General features: G+C 46.3%; 2 protein-coding genes across 5 annotated transcripts in view; both read left to right on the top strand.

Moving 5' to 3' along the window:
- The window catches only part of ZFAND6 (zinc finger AN1-type containing 6), a 36,006-nt gene extending 34,029 nt beyond the window's left edge, over positions 1 to 1,977 (top strand). For all 4 annotated transcript variants that reach the window (XM_058846610.1, XM_058846611.1, XM_058846612.1 and 1 more), the window contains 2 exons: positions 308 to 421; positions 1,013 to 1,977. In XM_058846610.1, coding sequence (XP_058702593.1) covers positions 308 to 421; positions 1,013 to 1,161 — 263 coding nt within the window. In that variant the 3' untranslated portion in view covers positions 1,162 to 1,977. The remainder of the gene's footprint in view (positions 1 to 307; positions 422 to 1,012) is intronic.
- A 2,947-nt stretch (positions 1,978 to 4,924) lies between these two features.
- On the top strand, positions 4,925 to 21,595 carry FAH (fumarylacetoacetate hydrolase). Its single transcript, XM_058847126.1, has 14 exons — positions 4,925 to 5,113; positions 7,354 to 7,464; positions 8,059 to 8,180; positions 9,207 to 9,256; positions 10,716 to 10,806; positions 11,319 to 11,416; positions 11,668 to 11,720; positions 13,108 to 13,207; positions 13,897 to 14,027; positions 14,775 to 14,850; positions 15,429 to 15,475; positions 16,484 to 16,585; positions 17,585 to 17,702; positions 21,376 to 21,595. Exons 1-14 carry the CDS (start codon positions 5,033 to 5,035, stop codon positions 21,453 to 21,455), a joined length of 1,260 nt encoding a protein of 419 aa, XP_058703109.1. The 5' UTR covers positions 4,925 to 5,032; the 3' UTR covers positions 21,456 to 21,595.
- Positions 21,596 to 26,785: the final 5,190 nt, after the last annotated feature.

Genomic DNA, 26,785 nt, shown 5'->3' on the forward strand with positions numbered 1-26,785 from the left:
GAAACACTTGGCTGTTGGATTTTCTTCCCAGGTCTGACAGTGCTGAATCTTGCTGTTAAACCTAATGCTTATTGTTTCGGTTGCTTTTGTGGTCTTTTCAAGCATTTGGTGAGTTCTTTTCTTAAATTATATCAAAGGTCTAGAAGGTGGGAGTTCCAGCTGCTGCGGAGAGACCAATGCACTTCAGACATGGAAGCTGCAGCAAAATGGCCCAATGTACAGCATGGGCTTTAGATTATTGTAGGACTTAAAAGGGGACAGACAGACTTTTATTCTCCACTGTTGTTACTAACTTTTTTAATGTCAGCTTCAGTGTCAGAGAATGCAGAGCCTACACCTGAAGAACAGGACAAGTCGCTTGACAAACCAAAACAGAAAAAGAATCGTTGTTTCATGTGCAGGAAGAAGGTTGGACTGACTGGTAAGAAATACTGATTTCAGTTTCCTTAGGCTTGTTTAGGCTTTGGCCCTTTGAAATGTTATCTTAAAGGGGAAATGGGGCATAGTCATTTGATACTGATTTGAAATAACAGTCAAAGGTGCTTTCAGCTGACTCTTACTAGATTAGTCATTCATGTATCATTTTGTTTTCCAGCCTCCTGTTGTAAAGTGAAGTTTATAATTCCAAATACTTCCTTTTGGAAGTCTGCTTAGCTAAGGAATTGAATGATAGTTTGCTGCCATTCACTAGTCAGCTTTGCAGTGGTCCAGTGAAAGGGCCTGAGTTCTGGAGGGTGAAGATTCATAAACATAGCAAAAGAGAAGGAGTTATCTAGGAATGTTCTGTGATAGTGTAATGCAAAAAGAAGGAATGGTCAAGTCACATCTTGCTGTAATCACTTAAAAATGTATTACTTGTGATTCTTATGCTTTCTGCAGCAGAGGCTCTTTGGCTGATTCATTGACACTGGTGACTGAGATTTATTGCTAGTGAGTGAACACATTCAGGATTTAAAGCAAACCAGTGTAATTAAGAATGTTGAAATGTCTGAGCTGCTGTTTCTGTCCACAGGGTTTGAATGTCGGTGTGGGAACGTTTACTGTGGAATGCACCGTTACTCAGATGTACACAGTTGCTCTTACAATTACAAAGCTGATGCTGCTGAGAAAATCAGAAAAGAGAATCCTGTAGTTGTTGGGGAAAAGATCCAGAAGATCTGAACTGCTGCTTCTGCTGGAATATAAAAATCTTCTGACCATCTGCAGATTAAATTGACTTGAGCTTTTTTCCTTAGTCATCAGGAACGTAGAGCAGTGTATCTTGCCTAGACCTTTTAATCATGCATGTCATCAGATGAATAGATTTTTTTGTTTTTGTTTTTTTTTGTTTTGAAAATGACTCTGAACATTATTTTCATTGCAGTTTTCTGTGGCTGAAGACTTAAGTAAACTTTACAAGTATTATCCTTTAAGATCATTTTAATTTTAGTTGAGTGCAGAGGGCTTTTATAACAAACATGGAGATAATATTGGAGGGCTGTGCTTTTCCAGGATAAAACATGCATGCGTTAACTTTGCAGTTTATTTTCTTGTTGTATATAGCTTTTCTCTGCAGCACAATTTCCTTTTTTTTTTTTATTGATAATGCCTTGTATGGCACAACTAGTTATCAGTAACTGAATGTATTTTAATCATTATGGCTGCTTCTGGTTTTTTTTCCCATTAACAAGAGGTTATACATGTTCGCATATTAGCTTGTTTGCACCCTCTACCTATTTATGTATGAATCATTTGTAATGAGTGTGTGTGCTGCGATTGTGTGGGGATTTTGTTGTTTGTTTTTTTTTTTTTTAATTGGGGTTTGTTTTTGTGTGTGTGGGGGGAAGGCTGTATGCACTTCATTGACTGCAGTTTTCATTGGAATTACATCCATCAGTTTGTCTGTACACAAATATGAAGAATGATCTGAAGTACCTGTGCTGTATTTATGTTTATCCACGTCTTAACTTTGATTAAATAAAATTTAAAAAAATCCGAGCCCCTGTGGCTGTCCCTGGCATATGTAAGTTGGATTTCTCTTGCTTCATTTTAGTGGGGACCTTTTATTGGTGGTTCTTTTACTTAAAGTGTGTTTATTCATGGCTACCACATGTATTCCAATGCCAGCTAAAATCTGATGGATTTTTTAATCTTTTCACCTGTAACTACCAGAGACACTGCAGTTTCCTGACCTCGTGTTGATTCTGCCAGGGAGCTCTCCATGCTTCCTGTGCAGCACATCTGTCACGTGCAGGAGTTTGGGGCGTTTGTGACAATGCACATCAGTTGGGCCAGACCTAAAGGTAAAACTGATCTGAGTAGGCTGTGGAGTTACATGTGTGATTCTAGGAAATGGTGCTGTGGGGTTTGGGATCCACTGAAAGATGGCACTGTTGGAGGAATGGTTCTTTTCTTGTCTTGTGAGGGTGCTCAGTAATTTTCTTTCTTCAAGGCTGCCTGTCCTGAGATCAAAGTCTGTGCCTCAACCTGGGTCATCTCCAGCTTAAAGGTGGTTTATGTAGTGCCATGGAAATTTCAGCCAGTGCTGCTTGTTACCAAACCTCACAGTACAGTAATAAAATAACACCAGCTCCTCTCCAGATGGTCCTGATCTGCAGATGAAATCTCACTGGGTGATTTGCTGCTGTTTTGGAGTATTTGTGAAACAAATGTGATTGTGCAGCTTTATTTAAAGCATTAAATTTTTAATCAAAGTTGGCTTCATCCTTTAAAATTCAGAATGCTCTTTAAAAGCTATGGCTGGCAATTAGTAGATAAAGCACTACATTTATGATATAAACTGTGCAGCAGAAGGAGCTTTCTCTGATAGTTACAGAAAGTAATCTGCAAGACCAAATTATAAAGGAAGTAGCTTGTGCTTGCAGAAATAGCCTAACCAAAATCTATGAAGCACATGGAGTTTATAGTGAAGGAAGGAAGGAATAAATAACTTACTGGCAAGTTTCAGTAGTGGTCTGCCTTATGCCAGGTCAGAGATCCTGTATTTCCTCAAAGCATTTGCTAAACTTCCTCTTACACAGCACAGAGCATGGAAGAATAGCGGTGTCCCCTTTGGTGTGTGTTTGTTTGCTTTCCTCTTTGCTGCTACTTCCCTATTCTCTAATCCTTTCCAGTCACTTTGATTCCTCCCTCTTCCCTACTTCTGGTCTCTCCCTAAGCATGTCCTTTTCTCTCCACGTGCCCTCCTGACCAATCTGCCTTTCACCTGACAGTGATGCTTCTGGGCCAGGCAGAGAGAACACCATAGATTTCACAAGGTGAGGGAAAACCTGTTATGTTTGTGTTTTCTGGTGCCTGAAAGAAGAAAAGAAAGGTACAAGGAAAGTATTCACATATTTCCTTTACCACCACCAGTTACAAAGCAACTGCTCCTCTGGCTCTTGATTACACAGTAGGGTCCTCACCTGGCAGTGCCCATGGTGAGGCAGAACCACAGTGGGGAGTTCTGCTTCCCCACCCATCCTTCTCCAAGCCATCTAATAAAACTCCTTTGGCCTGGCTTGTGCAGGGGGCTCAGAGTTAATATTGAAGGAGCTTATGGTCCTCTTGTATAAGCTTATGTTTTGACTGGATGTTCACCTTTCAGTGACACCTGAGAATTGTGTGTTAGGATTGCTTTGGCAGTGTCCCTGCATTATCCTGCTCGTTGATCTGCACTTCACTCTGTATTTTGTGTCATCAGCTTGAGGTTAGCAATTAACATTTTAATTAACACCAGCACATTCACTGCACTAAAAAATTCTTGAGTAAATCTGTCTCCTCGTGTTGGACACTATTGGAACAGGTTTTGTACATGCTTCTGTTTCAGTTTTGGAATAAACAGGTTCTATATCCCAGATCCTATAAGTTACCCACAAAACATCTTCACTGTGTTTTAAGCATTTCCAACAGTCAGGGGAAATTTTACAGGAAATCTTCTGCAAGCTAGGCATTGTGATGTTTCAACAAGACCCCTTTTCAAACAGTGCCTTGTGTCTCAACAAGTGAGCAGCTGTCACAGATGATGCTGTTATATCATCTTGCACTGAATTTCTGGCTGTGCCATTTGCTGAATTTCTTCTAATGATTTCTGTCAAAAAAAAGGTTGAGCAGCAGACCAATTCTTTGGCTTGGCAATCATAAGCATTTTGCTGTTTTTATTGGAAAGATATGTGGCCTTTGCTATTTAGTTCTAATTTCAAGGATGTTCTCTCATCGGTTTCTACGTCTGACAATGAGTGAATTTTCTCCTGCAGGTGGGAGAAAGCTGGGACTGGGAGCAGAAAGCACCAGCCTCCCTCTTCTTTCTGGTTGGGGTGCACATACGTGTCTGGTTTTAAGATGGTGGAACTATCTGGAGAATATAGAAGAACTTGACAAGGTGCAGCAGTATTGCAAAACTAAAAACCACAAAAAGGTGCAGTTTGAAGTGTGAATTGTGCAACTTCCCAAGGGCTACTGAGCTTGTGGTGGGAGAATCAGCATGGACATAATCATTTCACCGGGGCCTGGCACATAATGACCCTTCCAAAGGTAAAAGAGGGCAGTTACCTCTGGCCTTAGGGCTGCTGGATCCTTCACTCCCAGTGAGTTAGCTGTTACAGGAAGGCCTCAGTTTCATGTGAGGGTTTGTAAAATCATGGAAGTGTTAAGTTGGGAAAAGACCTCCAAGACCATCAAGCCCAACTGCTCACCCAGCACTGCCAAGTCTACCACTAAATGAAGTGCCACATCTACACATCTTCTAAATACCTCCAGGAGAGGTAGCTGCGAGCAGGAAGAGCCCATTTCACCAGGGTCACTGCCTGGCTGGGAACAATTAACAGCTGCTGACTCAGGCAAACCTCTGGCACTGATTAACCACTGCCAGGGACCAGGCAGAGGGGTGGGATGGTGACAGAGCAGCCATTGGTTTGTGTCTGAGAACAGAGGGTGGGATTTGATGCTCCTCTGCTCTGGGTTACACCACTTGGAGAGGCTCTTCCTCCACGGAAGGCGCGTAGCACCTGGGAGGTGGGAGCTGTGTGTAAGCAGGGACTGCTCAGGGTGCAGCATGTCGTTCATCCAGGTAGACAAGGACTCAGATTTTCCTCTCCAAAACCTCCCCTATGGGGTTTTCTCCACAAAGGAGGAGGTGAGTAATAGCATACTTTGTTCTTGGGCTGTTGGAGTTGTTCCAGGGCTATGAGAGTGCAGAATTCCCAGCAATGGGGGATAAAAGAAAACTTCCCAGCCTGAGATGCTCATGGGTTTCCTGACCTGATGACAAAGCGGTAGCTGCCACATTGTCTGTTTCCTTAGTGGTAACTTTGATTACAGCTTCTTTGAAACTGTGGAAAAGAAATCAGAATTGTGAGTACTGATGAGAAGTACTTTGGCTAATATGTACAGTAGTTCTTGTGTGGTTTTGATAATTTTTGTGACATCATTAAATCAATGTTTGACCCTTCCACTCCCTATGTAGAAGCACAGCACATTTCACACTCAGCTTTTTATGTTTTTAACTCAGTCTTTCATTTTCTTTGTGACTGTAATCACACCATCACCCTTAAGAGGCCCCATTAATTACTACTCTTGGGGAGTTTTGGTGGTTGCCAAAGCATTAAACCAGGGCATCAAATGTGTGTTTTACCTGTTTTTGCAGCTGACCCATTGTGTTCTATTGGGTGTTTATTTATGCAGTGCTGCATTAAATGTGTGCAAATGTGTCATGTTTAGAGCTGGCCCCAAAGCCTGCAGGTTGAGCCAGCTCCAGGCTTTCTATTTTATGATCACATAAGAAAATGGGGCTCGTCCTTTCTGCCAAGGAAGTAGCTCCCAATTCCCAATATTCATGAGAACTGAGCCCAGCTAGGCTGAACCTCACACCTCTGGGTGCCTGATGGGATGGAGCTCCAGAGATGTGTCCTCCTGGAGAAAGAGAACCAAGCCAAGAGCTGCTTCTCAGAAGGAAAAAAATGGAGAATTAATTTGTTACTGCTTATGGAAACTTCATGGTTATCTCCTGGTTTCTGCTGGTTATCCATGTAGGTTTAAAAAAAAACAAAACCAAAAAACCAGAAGATTGTGTTTTCTGATGTGGTGTTTTCCAAAGATAAAATGAGATGGTGCATTTAATCTATTCCTAGATGTGCGTGCTGTTATCTAACAAGTTTGGATTATTTTTCTGCCTTCCTCAGTAACTGTTGTCTAAAAAAAAATCTTCACTCAAACCTTATGAAATGACAGGCAAGACTTACAGAAATTATTTAGAAGAATAATATTCTGATAGTAGCTGAATGTTTTAATGATTTCAGGCTGAAACAATTGGTGTCATTCCTGACTATCCCAGTTACAAATTAACCTGACATGACCTTTAGGTTTTATTCTGTAGGAATGTTTGCTGAATAAATACTTACTACAACATTTGGAATCTTATTTGGAAGTTAAAGGTTGAAAAATAGGTTTAATAGCATGGATCTTTGAAGATGGCTATTTTGGTGAGCTACTTTTCAGAGTGGCTGTAGTAGTTTGTCTCTATTTGCCCAAAGACACAAATAATGGAGGCTGTGGTGTGTTTTTGCCCCGTGCAGCTGCCGTGAGTCTGTCACCGCTGGCTCCGCAAGCACCCAGCCCATGAACAGGAGCTTTGTCTCCTAGGCTGCATCTGTCACATTTCCCATGTGTGGGATGATGGTCCTGCAGCAAGGATCCAGCAGGGATCCAGGCTGGGCTCAGCATGCAGGTCCTGGGCTCCTGGTGTGGTGTGAGGATGGGTGATGGAGGGCAGCCTCATCCTTCGTAGCACAGAAATCATGTGCCTAAGCATGATGTGCTCCCTGGTATCAGCAGGGGAGTCAGAGCACCCTCAGTCCTCTGGGGAGGAGCTGGGGTGCAGAAATGCCTGTTTCTCCAAAGGCATGTCTGCAGGGATGGGAGGATGGGATCCATCCTCTGGTAGCCTCTCTGCTTCCGTTCCCCGCTTGTGGAAGGAGCAGCAGTGTTTTCCTGCTTCACAGCATATTGCAGATGTTTGGGCTTAACATGCAATGCTTATCATTAATGTGGGGTGTTAATGAGCAAGTCAGCCTCTTTCTGGGGGAAAGAGGGCAGGGAGAGAAACGTCTGCTTGTTGTAATGTCCCCAAAAGATGGGACTGAGGCTCTTTCCCACCCCTCAGGATCAGCAGGGAGTCTGCAGTGATGCTCTGCCCATAGGCTTTATGTTTGTCAGCAGCCAGACTCAGGCTGGCTCTTGATGGCCCATTGCTGTGGTACCAGACCTTTGTCCTGGATGGGTTAAACTCTCTGTGGTCACTGTCTTCCTCTTTGCTCTCTTTGGGGCATTTTTGGGTACAAACATAAACTCTTCCACCCTCCTCTTGCTGCTTTGCAGCCTCGGCACAGGCTTGGGGTAGCAATTGGAGACCAGATTTTGGATCTCAGCGTCATTAAACATCTTTTCAATGGACCAGCTCTTGCCAAATACCAGCACGTCTTTGACCAGGTATTTATCAGAGCCTATTCTAATTTCAACATGCATATTAAAAATATTCCATAAGGCACTTTAGCAACTTGTGGTGAGATAATGAACATGAACTGGAAATAGCTTGTCAGGCAGGTTCTGGTAGAGCAAAAACCATCAAAGGTTCAAGGAGAGCAGGGGCATCATGCATCCAAAAGTCATTTTGCAGGAAAGCATCATCAGCATTTGGCAATGCAGGTGTCTGACACAAAGCCTAAATGTTAGTTCACTCCTGCTTGTGCCTTTAACACTCCATGGATGGGATATTAATGACAGGAGGTTTTGTTAATGATAAATGTGAACACAAATCACCTTTGGCTACAGGTGGTTGAGATATCAAAGCCACCAGGGCCTGCAGTGGTGTGTTAGGACAGGGGAATGCAAACATGCAGCAGCTCCTGCTGCAGAGGACTTGTGGGGTGTGAATGGGGCTGTGGGCAGCCATGGGCAGGGTGATCATGGGCCACATAACCCCGGCCACGAGCGTCTGACACCGGGATGAGGGTGTGGGACATCTTCCTGCATGATAAACAAAATGTGGTCTTTTCTTTCCCCCCACCTCTGTGCTGCTGTCAGCCCACCCTGAATGCCTTCATGGGGCTGGGCAGGCCAGCGTGGAGCGAGGCCAGGGCTTTCCTGCAAAAGCTGCTGTCAGCTGGAGAGCCCACCCTGAGGGACAACGCGGAGCTGCGGAGAAGGTGAGGGAGCAGAGAGTGGCAGCAGGCACAGTGAGGTGGCAGCTGTGCCCTGCGTCACCTGGCTGACAGGGCACCAGAACCCACAGTCTGACGTGGCCACCTGCCTCCTACGTGGGAATTAACTGGGGTTTGTGCACATCGAGTGCTTCCTTCTCTTATTTACGTAAAGATTAATCTCTGATTAATCCCGTGACTGCCCGCAGATCCAGGGTGTCACCCTCCACCTGGAAACAGCGAGCACCTGGAACACCCTGGGGTGTGTCCAGACCTGCTGCCTCTGTGGGGGCTGAGCAGGGCTGCCCAGGCAGGCGTGAGCTGCTGCTCTGACCACAATCTCTCCATGGCCTTCCATGGAGACACCGCTTCAAGGGTCTCTGCCTCTCCCACCTCCCCCAGTTCCTCCCTCCCTGCCTGTCACAGCTGGAGCAGGCATGGGGACACCCCCCCAGTTTGTCCTTGGCAACCCCTGGACTTTGCTAAAAGTGAGTGTGTGGTCACAAACTGGCCTCAGATTTGGGCCCGTGCTGTGGTGTAGGGGCAGAGGGGGAGAACTCTGTGCTGTGCTGCTGGAAAATGTGTGTGTCCATTAATCCCACACCTCTCGTTTGTGCAGAGTGATCCTTTAAGCACCACAAGTGCCTGCCCTGGCAGTGAGCAGGAGTTGTTCCTCCCTGTCCTGCCACGGGGATTGGGAGGATGAGCAGGAGAGGGGTTGAACTGCTGCTTGCCACGTGGATCTTCCCTGAACAGGGCCAGCAGTTCAAATCAGACACCCCAGGAGCCATGAACTCATCCTTCCCACGCAGCAGAGGCAGTGGTGTCCTGGCTGTGGGCACTGGGGGTTTCTCTGTGCCCCTTGGGACTCCAGCCAGCCCCAGGGCTGCCCCCTCCCCACTCACACCCTGAGGGCTGCTCCTTTTGCTGTAGCCATCCCAGGAACGGCAGCCTCTGCAGCCACCGTCCATGGTGCTTACAGGTGGGAGCTGCAAGTTTTCTGAGATCTGAAGGCATCATTTTTCATTTCAGAGCGTTTGTACCTCAAGCTTCTGCGACGATGCACCTGCCTGCCCACATCGGTGAGTCCCGCACAGCCCAGGGCTCCTCGGCACTGCCCTTTGCTCCCACACGGAGCAGCTGCTCCATTTCCAGCTTGCTCAGACAGACAGATCATAGCTGTGACAGGGAATGGGGTTTGCAGCAGCCACAAGTAGATTATTGTACATAATGAAAGGTTGGTGCTGTCTGTGGCACAAGAATAAAAGCCTGGGGAAGCTCAATAGCAGCCAGAGCACTCCTGGATGCAATTTCCACTAAATCAGGGATGTCTGGTGGGACATAACTCCTGTCATCAGATTGGCATCACCAAAGGCCTTTGTGACTAGAGCCAGGAAAGAAAACGCTTGTTCAGTTTCCAACAATTTCCCTTTTTGCCATCAGAAAATAATTCGGGTGTTGCAAAGTTTCCAAGGCAGATACACCAGCCTCATAAATAAGCAGGAGTTTCCACTCCCAGACCATTACTCTGCATCCCAGATCTTGCCTCCATTGCCATGGAGCCGTGGACTGCTTTGGGATTACTGTATTCTTATAGCTATGTGAGAATTTCCTTTTTGTGGCAGGAGTTTGTTTTTGGACCCAAACCAACTTGATCCAAGTCATCCGAGGGCATGACCTTCATGGGGCAGGGATATGAACTTGCCCCTTTTCTATCCAAGCTCTGTTCTGAGTTGGCTTTTGCCTTCCATGGGGCACAACCCTGGTTTGGGACAAAGTCTAGCCTGTCCCAGAGGACCCACGAGGAGTCCCCATAGGTGTGATACCTTCCTGAGAATAGTTTCAGGAATAGTTTCAGTTCATGTCCTGTCAGAAAATTGCTGGCTCCCGGCTCTCCTGAGTGCTGGGAACAGAGCACTGCTGTGACCGAGCTGTACCACACAGACACGTTCAGGCATTTCGGATTCCACACTCGGGTGCAGCTCTGTCCTGTGGGTGGTTCTGCTTCTCCCGAGTGGCCGGGTCCTCCTCTGGGAGCAGGAACCAGGGGATAACCTGCTGCTGGAGCTGCTGGATATCTTACTGAGCTCTGTAACCAGCACAGTGTCAATAGCCGCTGGCAGGGTGTGCTTTCCCCGGTCGCCCCCGTTGTGCCGCGGATGCGGAGGGCGGGAGCTGTTTGCAGGGATGGCAGCAGAGGGCAGCAGATGTCCTGAGCATCGCCGGGTACCGCCGGCTGCAGGAAACGCTGCGGGAATTGCTTGGCCCTGGAAGAGGGGCTGCAGCTCCATGTCCTGCGTTTTCCAGCCTCTTCTCTACCGGAGACTTAGAAAAAAAATAAAAAAAACCCATTTTTGTCTGCATAATTTATAGATGAACTGTTAATCACCCCTTTATGCTATTAATGACATCTCCTGAGCGCTCCTGCTGGCTCCCTTTCTGCTCTTTTCATTGCCAGCAGAGCATGATGTGCTTTAGCCCCCTCAGATGAGGGACTTTGCTGCCACTGATCCCTATTTTATGGCTTTTTTCCTCGTGCAGGAGATTACACTGACTTCTATTCTTCTCGCCAACACGCCACAAACGTTGGGATCATGTTCAGGGGGAAGGAGAACGCTCTGATGCCGAACTGGTGGGTGCCTTGGATTATTCTCTAGTGCAGCATTATTTTGCAGGCATATCTGTAGATATACGTGATGTTTTAAAGGTCTGAGTAGTTTTGCAGGGTCACACTTCAGTTCCTAGCAGATGAGAGTCGGTGTTTTCCAGAGTTCAGTACCAGAATCAAACTCCACATGTCCCCAGCCCCAGCTGAATTCACCCTGCCCTTCACTGCAGTGGCCACACCAGTTACTGTGCAGCCCCCTGTTCAAAGACAAACATACCTAAAAAATTAGGTTTTGCTGAGTGACAAGAAAGCAGGTTTAAAGATCCAAGGAATTAATTGGAGCAGTGGCACAGAAGTTCATTAAGACTGCAACAGGGCTTTCACTTCCATCCTTTTATCACCTGGAGTAAGGTGCTGAGGTCTGTGCCCCTGTATACAGAGCTCCTTCTCCTTGTACCTCACACTCCCATGGTGCTTCCACCCCAAAAATCTGCTCTGGCACACGGCTAACCCCGGCACTGTGGTGCTTTCTCAAGGCTGCACTTACCTGTGGGCTATCACGGCCGGGCATCGTCTGTTGTGGTGTCTGGGACGCCCATCCGGAGACCTGTGGGACAAACAAAACCTGACAATGGTGAGTCTCTGGGAGCATTTCAACGTGGATTCTTTTTGCTTTTATTCTTTAATTTTGCTCCACATCACAGTAATGGAGTGGAAGGGTCTGGGATGCCTTGCCTAAAGCCCAGCCTGGGGTCAGGGCAAGAGAAAGCCCTGGTTTAAGTCCATCTTCTGTTCCCTGTTGAGCAGCACAGCTGTTTCTTCTGGCCAATATTCTATTTTCCTAGCTGCCTCCCTCATGTAAAATATTCTTTCTTCTACCCACAGATAAACCTCCAGTGTTTGGTGCTTGTAAACGTCTGGATATCGAGTTAGAAATGGTGAGAGGGTTTTTTTTTCTCCTTATGACTTGAAAAAGGTTAAAATAGAAACAGGGAAGAAAGGGTGGGGTTTGGCTTTTTATAAACTGAATGTCCCATAAGAACCATTCCTGTGCTCCTCTCTGAGCTGTCTGTGCTGCAGGCAGTAAAGATTTCTGTGCAACAAACCTTTGCTTTGGATGAGGAGCAGGGTGCCTTAGCTCATTGGGAGGTTTGCTCAGACAGCTCTCAGGCTGGAAAAAGCTCACCTGGCCAAAGCTGAGCACCAGGGGTGCAGTCAGGCAGCAGAATTCTTTTCATCAGCCACCCCAGGCTGTTTCCTGGTCAGCAGTTACCTCTGCACTGCAGCCAGCATCTGTCAATGGACACTGAGGTTTGGCAAGTCCAGGCTGTCTGCACCTTGTGCTAAAGCAGAGGAAGCCCTGAGTTCTTGGCAGTGGGATTCAAACTCCTGATTGTCCTGCCTGGAAAGTTAAAACCTGTGCTGTGGGTGTTGTAAAAAAACATGGTGGGTTGGCACATCATGCTGTGGCTTAGTGTAGTCCAGAAGGGAGTGTATCATAGAATTGTATTAAGATTTAAATCATTTTAATGGCTTATATAATTTTTGTATGTTTTATTCCCAATCTTTTCCTTTTAAAAACAACAACAAAAAAAAAAGTAGTGGAAGAAGTGTAATATTGATGGAAATGGTTATAAAAATGTAGTGAAATGCTGTGTGCTTTGCCAATCACTGCTATAAGGGGAGATCAGTCCCATAACGTGGGGCTCCTGTGGTGCTGCCATAGCTCTGCTTTCCATCCTGAGTTCTACTGCTGGCTGCTGCAAGAACAGAAGGAAAAACTTCCATATTGTAGACAGAAAGAGACAACTGAGATTTCCTATAAAATCCTCTGCATGAGCAGGCTGTGGATTCCTAAGGGAATGAGTGCAGGCACCCAGTTCATGGCCTACTTTACTTAGTGGACACATTTCTCCACCTGCCTGTTCTTCCCCACTGTCTCATCAGACTCCAGCCACGTTCAGTATCCCCTTGGATGACTTCAAACTCCTTCCTGTTCACTGTCTGCACCAAGCAGTCCCTTCAGTGGGCAAACCTGTTCTGCATCCGGACTGTAATTAGGAGGGACCATTTTAACTCCTGCATTTTGACAACATCGTGCCCTTGTTTAATGCCTGTCTCTTAGCAACACAGAGCACTTAAGTAATTCAAGCCTGCCAGCTTCATGGAGGGGAAGAAAAGGGGAGTAGGCCATGGGTTTTGTCCAAATGTGTATGGGAAATGGTGCAGAACTCATCCTGTCCAGCCTCTGTTGCTGCTGTAACTCTGTGCAGTGAAGATTTTTAGCTTCGAAAACATAACCAACATGTTGCTTTTTGATTTCAGGCATTCTTTGTAGGTCCTGGAAACAAGTATGGGGAGCCCATTCCCATCAGCAGAGCCCAGGAGCACATTTTTGGGATGGTCCTGATGAACGACTGGAGCGGTAACCAGTGCTGTGGGGATCTGCCTGGAGAGGGGGTTACAGCATCATGGGAAACCCTAGAGAGGGAGAAATTACATATTTAATGGCAGAATGCTGATGGCTGAAACCACTGGGTTCTGCTGAAAGGGATGAAAATGAAGTGTTGCCTGTATTTTTCAGTGTCTGTATCAATCCATCTTTGATCAATTAGTAGAACCAGAAATTGCTGCCTAATGAAGATTTATTTACTTATGAAAGAGCTAATATCAGTCTAAGTTTCTTCTGGGCAGGGATGGAGGAGTCCTAAGAATGGTGATACCAAGGATGGTGATTGATTTCAGTGTCAGGAAAAGGAAAAGGATTTGGCAGTCACAAATCCCTCAGTCTCTGCAAAGATTTAGCTTGAAATTCTCCTTATGGCTGGCTAAGGTCATTAGCTGGGTATAAAAGGAATAATTAAAGTGGGGGTAAAAATGCTGGTTATATGGGGATGATCTGGTTTGTTTTACTTATTGCTGATTTATCATCCTAATCCAGCTGATCTAAGAAAATTGGGTTGAAAATGGATGGATTTAAATTGGGATTTGGGCACAACAGCTGGAAAAGGCTGGGGATAGCAATTTCAATTTGTGTTACTCTTTCACAGGTCTGATGGATGTGCAATTCCTAGGATATGTTTAACTGCATTGCATTGAATGTTCTCTTCCCAGCCCGTGACATCCAGAAGTGGGAATATGTTCCTCTGGGTCCTTTCCTGAGCAAAAGCCTTGGCACAACCATCTCTCCGTGGGTTGTCACCATGGAAGCTCTCATGCCATTTGTGTTGCCAAACCCTGTCCAGGTCAGCAAGAGAAAAGGTTGAAATAAAGGAAAAGGCATTGCTAGAAAAATGTCAGCAGAGCTGGAAGGTCCCATCAGCAGAAATCACTGAGCTGCATCCATGCCAAGGATTGTCTCCATGGAATTTACAGATGTGATTCTGCTTCTGGGCAAATGAAAGCAACCAGGGCCCTCTGACTTCAAGTGCTCATTGATGTCACTGGCCCTGGCACATGTTGTGCTCTCATCCTGCTTGAGCAGGGCAGAAAAATCATCTTAAAACACCTGGAAAATAAACTAATCAGAGCTTCTTCAGGGTCTTTGGGAGCACTTAGCATCCAGTAAGTGGTGGAGAGAGGGTGGAGTCAAGCCAGAACACTGTTCAAGCATTGCCAGTTGTCTCCATTACGTAGGTGTTAAAACTGGAAAAGAAAACAGAGTCTTGCAGAGGCCTCACCATCTTCTCTGTGCAGGCACAGAGCAAAGGTGTGCTGGCACATTATTTGTGCTGGATTAATATCCATGCTGAAATGATGGGCATGGTTTTTCCAAACCTTGTGAAGAAAAAGGAATTAGATTATATGGATATCATGTCTGTTCAGAAAGATCTTTAGAAGTGTGTGCATGAGACCAAGCAAAGCGAGAGCCTGAGCAGTAAGAATGGTGAATGGACTGTGCAGCACAGGCTGGGTACACCAATACTCACTGGAATGTCTTGTGGATTTTTAAATTTACTTTTGTTTAGACTATGTGTTTTATGCGCTTTTAGGATCCTAAGCCACTGCCCTACCTTCAGGATAAAGAGCCCTACACTTTTGACATCAAGCTCTTTGTTGCTATTAAAGGTATGGCAAAGCTGAGTGGGTTGCAAAGCTGAAGTTGCCAATTAAATATTGTGGCAGCACTAATGTTCAGGCACTTTCTCTGGGCTCTGTGCTCCTTCTTCTCCTGGTTTTTCCAGATTGCCTCTGTCAGAGCAAGAGCAGAACTCCTGCTCCCTGCAGCAGTGTGCCAAGCAGGGAATGTCCCCTGTGGTCAGTGTCCCTTGAGGAGCATCCCTGAGGGGTCTCCTTGCACAGGCAGGGGTCAGCAGGTATGGAATGAGCAGACCTGGATGGGTTTCAGATGTTCACCCAGCTTAGCCCCCACCTTATGGCCCTGCTGGCCACTAGGTCCAGGTGTTTCTCCCACAGGAGAGCAGAGTAGGAAATGGGCAGCTCGATGCTACTCCAGTACAAGCCACACACTTGTTTTCTATGAAATCCCAGTGTTTGTAGCAATAGAAAATGTTATTACTGGTTTCTCACTAGGGATTACAGTGATAAAAGAAGCCTCCATTCATCTGTAAAATAAAAAGACTCCAACATCATTCATCCAGTGCAAACAAATTGCTTCTCACTTTTTTGTCCTTTATTTTCTGCAGGAGAAGGAATGAGTACCCCAACTACTATATGCAGATCCAATTTCAAGGTAAGACTCCAGTATCTTTTGTTTATTTGCAGTCTTGCTGATGCCATCAGCTCCAGTCCAGGCAATTTCAAACACTGCTTTTTGCATTAGACTCATGGAATAGAATCACAGAATCACTAAGGTTGGAAAAGACCTCCAAGATCATCGAGTCTAAATGTTAACTCAGCACTGCCAAGCCCACGATTAAACCATGTCCCTCACATCCACACACCTTTTGAACACTTCCAGGGATGGTGAATCCCTGAGCATTCTGTTCCAGCACAGCTGAAGATCAGATCTGAGTGACTGCATACGAGACAGAGGGAAATTTTCAAAAAATGAAAATCTTTCAGGTGTTTCCACCTCACAGGGGGGAACCATCACCATCTTCCAATGGTGATACAACACTGGAAACACATGAATGCCTGATGGAGGGGACAGCTCTTTCTGCTGCTCAGGTTGGGGTGCTCAGAGCACCCTTAGCTGTGTGCCCATTTGGCAGGGAGCCAGGAGAACAGAGGACTACAGGAAGAGGGAATTGCCTCTTGCAATACAGCTCTAATTTAGATGCCACTCACTGCTGCCAGCCTGGGTCTGCCCCATCCCCTCTGTGGGCAGCATGATAGCTCTGCCTCCACCCACTGATTGAAGCCAGGAGATTTATGTGCCAGCTGCAGCAATTCTCAATCAATTTCATATTCACATTTGGCTCTTTGCATAGTAATTACCTTAATCAGTAAATCAGTAGTCAGCAAATCAGTAATAAGTAGATTTTTCTACAAGGCTGTTAAAATACTGGGTGTAATCATGGAGCCTGGGTCAGCAGTACTGGTCTTAGAGAGAAAGAAGAGGCAAAAATGACATCCAGCTGAAATAAGAAAAAATTTAAGGGGCTAAATTGCATGTTAAAGTGTGGGGTTTATGAATGTCTTAGGCCAGGCCACATGGCTCCATTCTGCACAGCCTCATGGCCCACCAGAGAAGTCTGTCCTTCCTTGTCCTTGCTTTAGCCTCTCCTCCTTCCTCCAGCACATGTACTGGACCATGAAACAGCAGCTGGCTCACCATTCCATCAATGGCTGCAACCTCAGACCTGGGGACCTCCTGGCCTCTGGCACCATCAGTGGACCTGTAAGTGTTGGAACAATCACAGCCACTGCTCAGCAACCCAAAACCAACAGAGCAGGGCTTGGGGCTAAGCCCTTCCTGATCTGAGCACCATGAAACCATCTGCAGCTCTTTCCCAGGCACGCTGGGGTGCTGCTGTGGCAGCCCCAAATTCACACCAAGGAGTGGTTTGGTTTGGGTGGGGTTTTTGTTTGGCTGTTTTTTATGTTGTTGAGTTTTGGGGTTTTGATCTCTCCTGTACTTCTTTCCCTAAGAACTATTTTACAACAGATGCAAATTAACTTCTGTGTGGAAGCATACTCACTATCCATTTACTCTCTATGAAATGCAGCTTTTTATTTCTGAAAGAATGTAAAAGGTGCCTGGGTATAACTTTTAGTTTCTCCAGTGAAGTTGGAGCCAGCTTCACAAGCTGTTGCTCCCCATGAGCTGCAGTTTGGACAGTGGCTGCAATATATGAGCAACTCTCACCTTCTGAATCACCAAATACAAATCCTGTGTATGCTGTCACAAAGACAGCCTCAGATAAGTTGTTTGTAAGCTGGGATGCCTGTACTTTACTTTTGAGCATTTCTGAGGTGCTTTTTGAATCTTCAGATTATTGTAGAGTATTGTACTGCAGAATGACATTAAAGACTCACAAACACCAGCTTTGTTCTTCTGAAGAACAAAATGTAAGTAAAAAACTGAAATGTGACTACATAAAAGCACTGGATTTGAAGAATCCTCCTCCTCCTGTTTCCATTCTTGCTGTGGCAGACCCAGACTGCTTTAACAGGTTGAACTCTGTGTTAAATGCACAAATAACAGCTATAAGCATCACTGCTAATAGCCAGCAAGAAATTAAAATGCAAAATCAGGAAAAGGACCCAATGTATCAATGAATTAAATCAACAGCAAAACTGTTCAGTGAAGGTAACATACTTGTGTGTCTGCTCTCAGCAGCAATAAGCTGGGAAGATACTAAAAAGTAGTTTATTTGTTTATGAACTCTTGCTGCAGGAGCCAGAGAGCTTTGGCTCCATGCTGGAGCTGTCCTGGAATGGAACGAAAGAAATCCCTCTGGGCAGTGGACAGTCTCGTAAATTCCTGCAGGATGGAGATGAAGTAATTTTGACAGGTAATGGCTGGATAACTGCTCTTACACTGCAGCAAGGACACATTTCCACAGGCTGATCCCAGCAGGACAGACAGCTGGTGTGGAGCTGGGCTATTCTGTACATACCTGCCATGCAAACACAGCTGTTTCCATCCTACCTGTGAGGAGGCTAAAGCAAGTGGATGGAAATTTCCCTGCCATAAATGCTTTCTAGATTAGATTATTTGCTTTGCTAAATCCTTAATGCTCTTGCTTATGCCACTGTGTGAGCACCAAGGAGATGATGGAGGTAGGTTTGTTCTTTTTTTAAATTTCTTTTTATTTTTCTTTTACCCATTTTATGGGTAAAATACCTCAGGACTAGGAGCAGTTGATGAATTGTTTCCACCACAGTCCAAGTTTGCATGTGGAGCAGAGCCTGGAAAATGCTAAAAAAAGTTATTTTTCAAATAATATTTCATTTGTAACCTAGATGTATTCGATGAAATGTGTTGCAAATCAAGTATGTGGGAAACAGCTTGAAGCCTTCTAGAGCTGACCAGCTCCCTTCTGACAAGGGCTCTGCTTGAGAGCTGTTTCATGCTGAGACATGGTTTTAGTTTTCATCTTGATAATCTAAGGATTTTATGAATTAAAATCTACCATGGTGTTTTGTGATTTAAATACCACTCCTACTTCTTTTTAACCCAAAGCCTATTGCAAAACAAATCTATTTTTTCCTTTCCTTTCATCTTTGTGGCTTTGGGGCAGCAAATATTTGGCAAGAACAGCCATGAGAAGTGTTTGTTTCAAGCCTCCAATGTCTTTGTTATGTGACCTAGTGGGATTCTAGGGAATGTCCTGTGGGATGTTGTGCGTCATCAGCTGAGACCCAGCCAGTGCCACACCTGGCTCTGAGCAGCTCCATCCTGCTGATGGGAGCAGAGATATCTGCACAGGAACAAATGGCTCAAGCGATGGCAAAAGCCTTCACAGGTGTGACTGAGGGCAGAGAAAACATGAGTGACAAACACCCAGGCAGCTGCCTCATGCTGTGATGCCAATATGTGCCTGCACACCTGGGCCTGTTCAGTCCAACCAGGACTCCTAGGATTTTTGACAAAGCAGTTTAAAATTATAATTTTTTTTTTCTCTGAAAATATATTTGATAAAAGCCAAGAATTTTCTGTGAATTAAAAAAAAAAAAAAAAAAAAAGAAAAAGTAATGTATGTATTCCAGCCCCCTGGCAATGACTCCATAGTGGTTTTGGTGGTGCTGCAGCCAGAGCCCCAGTGCCTCCTGCCTGGCAGCCCATCCTTGAAAATCGTGTTTCTGTCAGCTGCTGCCAGGTTGACAGAGGAAGATGCTGAGACAACTGGAGGTTGAGATGTACTAGAGAGAGTCATGAACTCTCAGGTGATGAACCTGAGGAGTCCCCAGTGCCTCTGACATCCTTCAGCCTCCCAACAGCCCAGGGACTGCTCATGCTGCAACGTGGAGCCAGCTGACACTGCTGTCCACAGGCTCCCCATATATCCAGGGACACTTCTCCAGCAATTCAAAGTGCCCCTCTGCCCTCCAGAGTCCCCAGTCTCCCTCCAGCAGCTACGCCAGGAGCCCTAAATTAGGGTACAGCAGGGATGATGGACATCCCTGTGGAGTTACATGTCCCTTTTGGCAAGGGGCACCGTGCAGTTTGGGAGCTGCAGGCATGGGGAGCCAGCTCAGGGACAAATGGGACCAGCCCATGGGCCATGCTCCTCATGCCCATGACACTCTGTGTTAACTCATGAAATACTTTGAATCCTGAATGTCTTTAAAGGTGGCATGATGGCCTTGCTGCTAAGCTGGGGAAAGGCAGAGGGACAGTCCCATGTTACCTGATCCGCTGGGCTGTTCCCACGAGCACAGTTTGTGGCTGTGGACACCAGGGCATTGCAAAGAGCCTGGGGCTGCTGGGGCTGGCTGCTGGCACAGTTTGGGAGCTGCTCTATTTATTTAGTGATGTATGGCAGGTCCAGGGCCTTAAGGCACCCTTGAGGCAGGGCTGGTGCTATTCCATCCTCTCCCAAGGCGCTGCCATTAGCTCTTGCCAAGTGCTCAACACATCATTTCTGGTTTCCTGTTTCAACTTTGTATTCTTACTCCCCATGTGGGACCTATTTCAGAGATCTAACGCATAAAATGAGAGGAATCTATTTCTCCCAAGAAGTGTCTCAGGGAGGGAGCATGGCAGGGGAAGGGCTCCTGGTGGTGCTGGCAGCTGCCTGCAAAAACTCCTCAGGAGCTCCTTGGCACACACAGAGCTCAGGCCAGGGCTGCTGGCAGCACAGGGCTCGCTTTGTTCAGTGTGCTGCTCCTTGGTGCTGCTCTAAATTGTGCCTGACAGCAGGGATAACCAAACTGGACTGAAGTAATCAGCTGCTCCTCAAAGGAAAGCTGGCAGTGGAGCCTAATGAGTCAAATGGAAGCCGAGCTGAGCCTTACAGTGCTTTACTTCACTACTGCTTAGGGATGAGGATTACCTGGCAGATACCAGGTGTTATCTGTGGCTTTACACAAGCACTTAGAGACACCCCTATCCTTGGAAAACTTCATTTCAGCCTGGCTCTGAGAGCTGCACTCTGGGTTAGAGCTGGCAGGGGCTCTCTGAGCTGCAGTAACTTTGGCTGCCCTCCAGCCTGAGCCCACCCTTTCTCTTCCTTGGGGGAGTTTTCCACTGGGAATTAGGGTCTATTCTGTTGAGCTCCTTCTTGGCCTCTTGAAGGAAGCTGTTTTTTTATCATATGCAGGTGATGTATTCCATCAGGAAAATCCATCTCTAACTATGAAATCAGTCCTAAAAATGCAGCATATGCCACTTGTCCTTCCTTTGATCAGCTTTGGTCAGCTGCTGTAGCAGAAGGCTACAGTAGGTCTCCTCAGCTGTTCTTCCCAGAACAGACTTCTCAGATGGGCCAGAAGATCCTGGCTGTGTCCCCTGCCCTGCTTTGCCTGCAGCTTTGCTGGTGGCTGCTGTTTGTGGAGCGGCTTGGCTGGCCCGTGGCAGCGAGAGGAGCTGCAGCATCCCTGTCCCAGTGTGGGAGCAGGGACAGACAGAGCTGTCCCACAGTCAGAGATGCTGTCACAGCCCCGTGAGGCTGCAGCAGCAGCCAGCAGAGCTTCCACGCCCTCTTATATAACAGGATTAATGGGAACTTGGAGTCTGATGCTGAATTTCTCATGGAACTAAGCCACTTGACTTTAGCAAGTGAAACAGCTCCTGCAAGGGGAGGTCCTGCTGTTTGAGGGGGTTTAATGACTGCCTTTCTGGCTGTCAGCATCCTGATATCCCAAGAGCAGCCCTGATGCTGCAGAGAGAGAATCCAGATTTATTTGATTAATTGCAGGGCTGGGCCAGGCAGAGAATCAGTTTGCCAGGTAGATTGATGGTGCTGCAGGTTAGGTTTGAAAACAGAAATATTGCTGGCACATCTTGTTTGTTCTTTGATCAATTCACTGGACTTGAATATTGCTGTGTTTAACAGTTTGTGCTTCTTTTTTTCTCATATTCCTGGGCTTGAACTCTTCCAGGTGTTCTTCTTTTTTACCCCTCGTTGCATATCTGAAATGTTTTCACTTGGTTTTGGTCTCTTTATGCCTTTATTCACTTTTATCCCTGGCAAAATCCTTCTGTCCTAAGGGAACAAGCTGTGTGCTGTTTTCTGTCCCCAGGTTACTGCCAGGGCAATGGATTCCGTGTGGGATTTGGCCAGTGCTCAGGAAAAATCCTTCCAGCCCTGTCGAATCCATGAGGACTGGAGTAATGTGACATCCAAGGAGGAACCCTCCTCCCACCTCTACCAGTCATTCTGCTTTAGTCAGATTTATTATTTTTATATGAGTGATTGTAATCTCACTATTTTTAATTATCAATAAATATCTTAAAGGTGAATGTGGCTCTCTGGTGTGATAAGAAAAGGATTTCAACGCTAGCTTAAAATTCTCAGAATATGAATAAGATGATTGAAATGGAAAGTGAGATTCTTAACTCTTCTACCATATTAATGTGGTTTTTTTTCATAATTATAAAAAGAGGCTTTCAAGTAAGCTTAAATATTCAGAGTACTAGGCTGATGATAAGAGCTGAGATTCCATGCTGACTTCCTTTTTCCACAGTGTTAATATGCTGGAGGTGAAATCCTGAAGGCGAGTTGCATATGGATATTAAAACTTGTAGACCTTCTTGAGCAAGAATTACATGACTGTGCCCTAAAATAATTTGCAACAGAGCAATTTGGAAATGTGATAATCAGCACAACTGAAGGCAACAGGCAGGATGTACTGTAGCCCCTACTCCTCCTGCCCTTACACAACCAGAGGCAGAAAGGCTCTTTCCTGCCCCAGAAAGAGATTGATTCCAGCCCAGAGATGGGAAACTGTGTTGGGGCACCCCTCAAAAGGTCAAAAGATCACCCTTCTGCCTCCTGCCCTGGTTTAGAGAGGGGAATTCCCTGTTTCTCTCTCACCCTGTGCACCAGCATCCCTGGGGTCAAGGAGGGAAGGGGAATTTCCTCACTGGAGTGATCCCCAGGCACTCACTGGTGGCAGTCACACCCTGCCACCCAACAGGGGCTGTGGCCAGAGGACACCAAGCAGGAAAACCCCCTTCCTGCACCCCTAAAAGGCATCTTGTGCCACAGCATCCCCTTGCAGCAGCCAGTAAACAGAGCCACATGCCACTTTCCTCAAGTGTAAAGGGCATCTGCTGTCTCCTGCTGGCCTACAAATCAATTTAACTCCATGGCCAAGTGCCAAATCACATCAATTAGAGGATATTACTGACTGAAGGAGCTCGGGAGACCGGATAATGAACTGTGTTGTAGTGCAAGGGGAACTTGTTAAATATTTGCTTGGTCCTCAAAGTGAAGAACCTGATGAGGCTGCTGGCTCCATGTGGTGACAGCAGGAAGAGCCTATGCTGATGCTCTTCCAGGCTGTCCCATTGCTGCTCAAAAGCTCTACCAGGTAGTTTTGCTGATGTGGGCCATGAAGGCATTTGATGTCATCCTGGGGAGTGCCTGGGGCTGACCAGGAATGTGAACCTTATAGCCATGCAGAAGAGGAAAATGAATTTGAAATAAAAATTAAAGAAAAAATGTGTCAGTGCATATAAATCACTGCTAATGGGGCATGTGCACTGTAATGGGCTCTCTTCTAGCATGCAGCAATAATAGTTCTTTAACAAATGATACTTGGAGGTTCATCCCCAGATCAAGGATGACCTGGCCAGGAAAACACTGGCTCATTGCTGTTTATTAAGGAAAAGCTATTTTGCCTTCGGGCTCTTGGAGCTGAACTAATAGGCAGATATTTATTTAATGTACTCTGACTGGATCATCAATTTATAGATGCTTTGTGCTGTCTTTTGACCTCAAAGGACAATTGTGAGTTGACACCTTCCCTCTTGGATTTAGAAATAACCCATCCAGTTCCTCCGAGCACAGCCTGGCTTTGCTCCTGGCAGCAGCAGGAGGACACACAAAGCATTTATCCAGGAGAGAAATTTCTCTGCAGAAGCAACATCCACGGTGCACCTTGGCACGTCTGATGTTCTGGAAATGCAATGTCTGAGGAGAGACAGAGCTGCTGTTGGGGCAATGTGTCATTACTCATGAACTGTGACCTTGGGGCAAGGCACTGCCAAGAAGGACTGTGGTGTCAAGGTGCAGGAATACTTAGGGGAACTGTAAGTCCATAGCGCTCTTCCTGAACTTTGAGCAAGGTAAAGACGAGTCCTGTACACACGCAATGAATTCCTCTTCCAAAGAGCCATCTGGATGCTGAAATTCCTGCCAGCAAATGGGAACTGGGCTTGTTGTCTGGTCAGGCAGAAGGTCAGTGGTACTGAGACCCCAAACCCAGCCAGGATGGAGGTCACAGATCCTTCCAAGCTGGCTCGTGCCCAGATCCAAGCTGCCAGGCCAGCCCCAGCCCTGAGGGAGGGTGGATTTGCAGTCCTCTGTACACCCTGGGCCAAGCACCCCTGCACTGCCTGGGGATGGGTTGGAGGAGGGAGGGGCCCCCTGTGGCCCCAAGGTGACTGAGCTGAGTTTCTCTAGCCTGGGGACATCTGGAGAAGTTCCAGATTCCCAGAAGGTGGGTAATTTCTGGAAAGGACCTCAGGCACAGCAGGTTTCAGAGGTGAGCTGGACAAAGTCCAAAACCTCTCTCAGGACAGAGCTCAGAGTCATCTGCTGCCTGCTATGTGGATGGGGGCCAAAATGCCAGGAGATGATAAAAAAGGAGACAAACTTTTCTGTGTGCCCAAGGCCACTTTCTCTCCCCCCAGAAGAAGGCAGTGGGCTCTTTTTGGGTGGGCACTGTGGAGAAGGGGGGCCCATGGCCACGCTGCCCTCGCCCAGCACAGAGAGCCCAGAGCTCTGCTGATCCTCATCCCTGCCAGGCTGTGCCAAGGGGAGAGTGAAGGGCACATCTGTGCTGCAATGTGCAGGGCTGCCCACAAAACAGCTTTGGGACCAGCAGCACCCACTGCCTGGGGGGAAAGCAGCCTCTGACCCAAATTTTGGGAAACACAAAGTGTTATGGGCACCTCCTGCTTGCTCCACCTCCCCTGGGGCAGCTGAGACCAGTTTGCACCGTTGTCCTCTTAAATGAAAGTCATGGAACTTTCTTCTGGTTTGGGGGCAAGCTAAACACAGGTGAAAAGACCTCTTGAAACAAGGGTGGGAACAAGAACTGTGTGCTCTCAGTTCAACAGGCTGACTGGTGCTTGGAAAAAAAATATTTTTGAAGTGCCAGTTTCAATTGGGTTGATTATCTCTACAAAGAGCTTCCCATACACTTTTGGAAGATTTTGTTTCAGTTAGGGTTGAGCATGGCTGTCTCTGCTTCTAGAGGTTACAAATTTTCATTTGATTTAGATGTATTTTTCTTCGTTTGCTTATAATCTGTCTTTGAACAAAAGTGGAAAAAACCCACAAACTCAGAGCTCCCTTTTCACTGCCCTGTCTCAGGGTTTTTAACCTGTGTGCAGAACAAGAGAATCCTTCTTGGATCTTCATAAGCCTGGAGGAAAAAAACCAAAACCTTTCTGCTGTGTCAGCCACCTGAGAGGCCTCATTCAGGGTCATGCAACGTTGTGTGGGGAGACAGACCCTGCACCCATGACCAGAGGAAATGGAAATGAGTGTCCAAGTGGAAGCCACAGCTCTTGTGCTGGCCTGGAGCATCCTTCTCCTGCCTGGTGTTCACCTCTCAGCAGAAGCCAGCAGTTCCCAGCAGCAATCCATGATGCCAGGGGTGAGTGGAGCCAGGGTGTGGGGTGAGAGCTCCTGGAGGGGTGCAGGAGCTGCTTCTGGGTTGTGCTGCTTTATCACAGGGTGGGCAAAGAGGCAATAAATCATCCTGCCTGAGACTATTCTACCTGATTTTGTTATTTTGCTGGTAGCAAAACTAAAGGCAGGCACTGGTTAGTACTTTGAGATGCATTTTCTTACAGATCAAAGCATCGTCTGGTTGGTGCGTAACGAAAAAGCTGGGTGTAATTTATAATAGTGCTGTTGGTATAATTAAGTGTCAAAAAAATTATGAAAAATAAGAAGCATGGACTAAACCCCTAATATGTATTTCAAATTTTAAAGGAACCAATGGCTTTTTGCTGTGAAATGCAGGCACTCTGCACCTGAAGTAGTTTTCTGCAGAGGTTCTAATTAGAAACGAATGCAATATCTTGGGAAAAAAAATTAGTTTTGATGTAAGTGTTTGGGTCAGCAATATTCCTAATTCTTTCATCGCCCAGGCAGTAATAACTCAAAGTAAAACACTCTCTCAGTAGCTATTCAGGGTCAAGGTAGGGACTTTGTAAAGAGGAACAGAGCTGGTAGATGATATTCACCTGGCTTTTGGCATTGAGCAGTGAGGCAGGAGACCATTTCTCAGGTTTGATTGCTGCTTCTGTTCAGAATGCCCACACAGTTGCTGCTTAGTGAGAAAGAAGGAGATCATTTCTGGGATTCTAAAATTGACTGAAGGCTTTGGAAGTACGTGAGGGACATGCTGAGGTACTGGCACCGTGCTGCTCCATACAAAGCTGCTGTGAGCTGTTCCTCCTCATCTTCCCTCATTCCCAAGAACTTATTCCCCTCAGCTCTTTCTGTGTTGCACAAGTGCTTGGTTTTCCGTGAAGTTTTAACTACAGACCTGTGCTTTCTGATTTTACTCAGTTTGTTCGTAAGCAGCTGAGACAGAGCTGGTGTTACCACAGTCAATGAACATCCAAGGGAAATGCTGCAGGAGCAGAAGTCCCTGGAGGCAGCTGGACATCCCTTGGGTCAGCCTGGAGGATCAGCACCTTGGTCCATGAGTCCTGAGGGGCTGGCTGGGAGCTGCAAGCACAGGGAGGGTTTCTTGTCCCTCTCCTCCAGTGGATGTGCAGTGGATCCAGGGCAGCTGTGCTCAGGGCTCAGCACTTGCAGCCGGCTCCTCCAGTGCCCTGCGGATGCCCTGGAGCTGCCGTGTCCTGGGACCCCCTTTGGGGGGCTCTGGGATCTGCTGAAGTGCTCCCAGCTCTGCTGCCTGCTCACCCCTATCAGAATCTTCCTTTCATCTGCAGAGGCAAGCTGGCAGCTGCTGGAGAAATCCAATCAATCTTAAATATAAAATAAGTTTTGAAAAACTTTGCAGTCTTTATGGCTTCTGCACACTTAATGCAATTTTAATACATTTCTGGTTTCTCTGTGTGGGCTGCCTGGCTAGGTTCCAGCATGAAACATGGAGCTTTGTAAGTAAGGACTCTGTCATTCAGTGTTTCTTAACACCATTGTGAATTGAATTACATATGATGACCTGAGAGTAAATGCAACCAGGATTTTCAGATTGTTTATTGCTTTAAAGATGCACGTGTGATCAGAGTTTTCCTCCTGGTTAGCAAGGTATTGACTGTTTTTAATGAAAATGGTTTTAAAAAAAAAATTAAAATATGTGAAGGAGATGGCTGAAGTCAGAGCAGTCTGAGCACAGCATTTCCCAACCTGAGTCCTGTGTTAGCTTCTGAGCTGAGGTGATCTGGGCTGAAGCTGCCTGCTGAGACTGTAATGACCCAGCAGGGTGGGGACACCTTTGG

Source organism: Poecile atricapillus, chromosome 11 (assembly GCF_030490865.1).
Source record: "Poecile atricapillus isolate bPoeAtr1 chromosome 11, bPoeAtr1.hap1, whole genome shotgun sequence".
In the NCBI taxonomy this organism is placed as follows: domain Eukaryota; kingdom Metazoa; phylum Chordata; class Aves; order Passeriformes; family Paridae; genus Poecile; species Poecile atricapillus.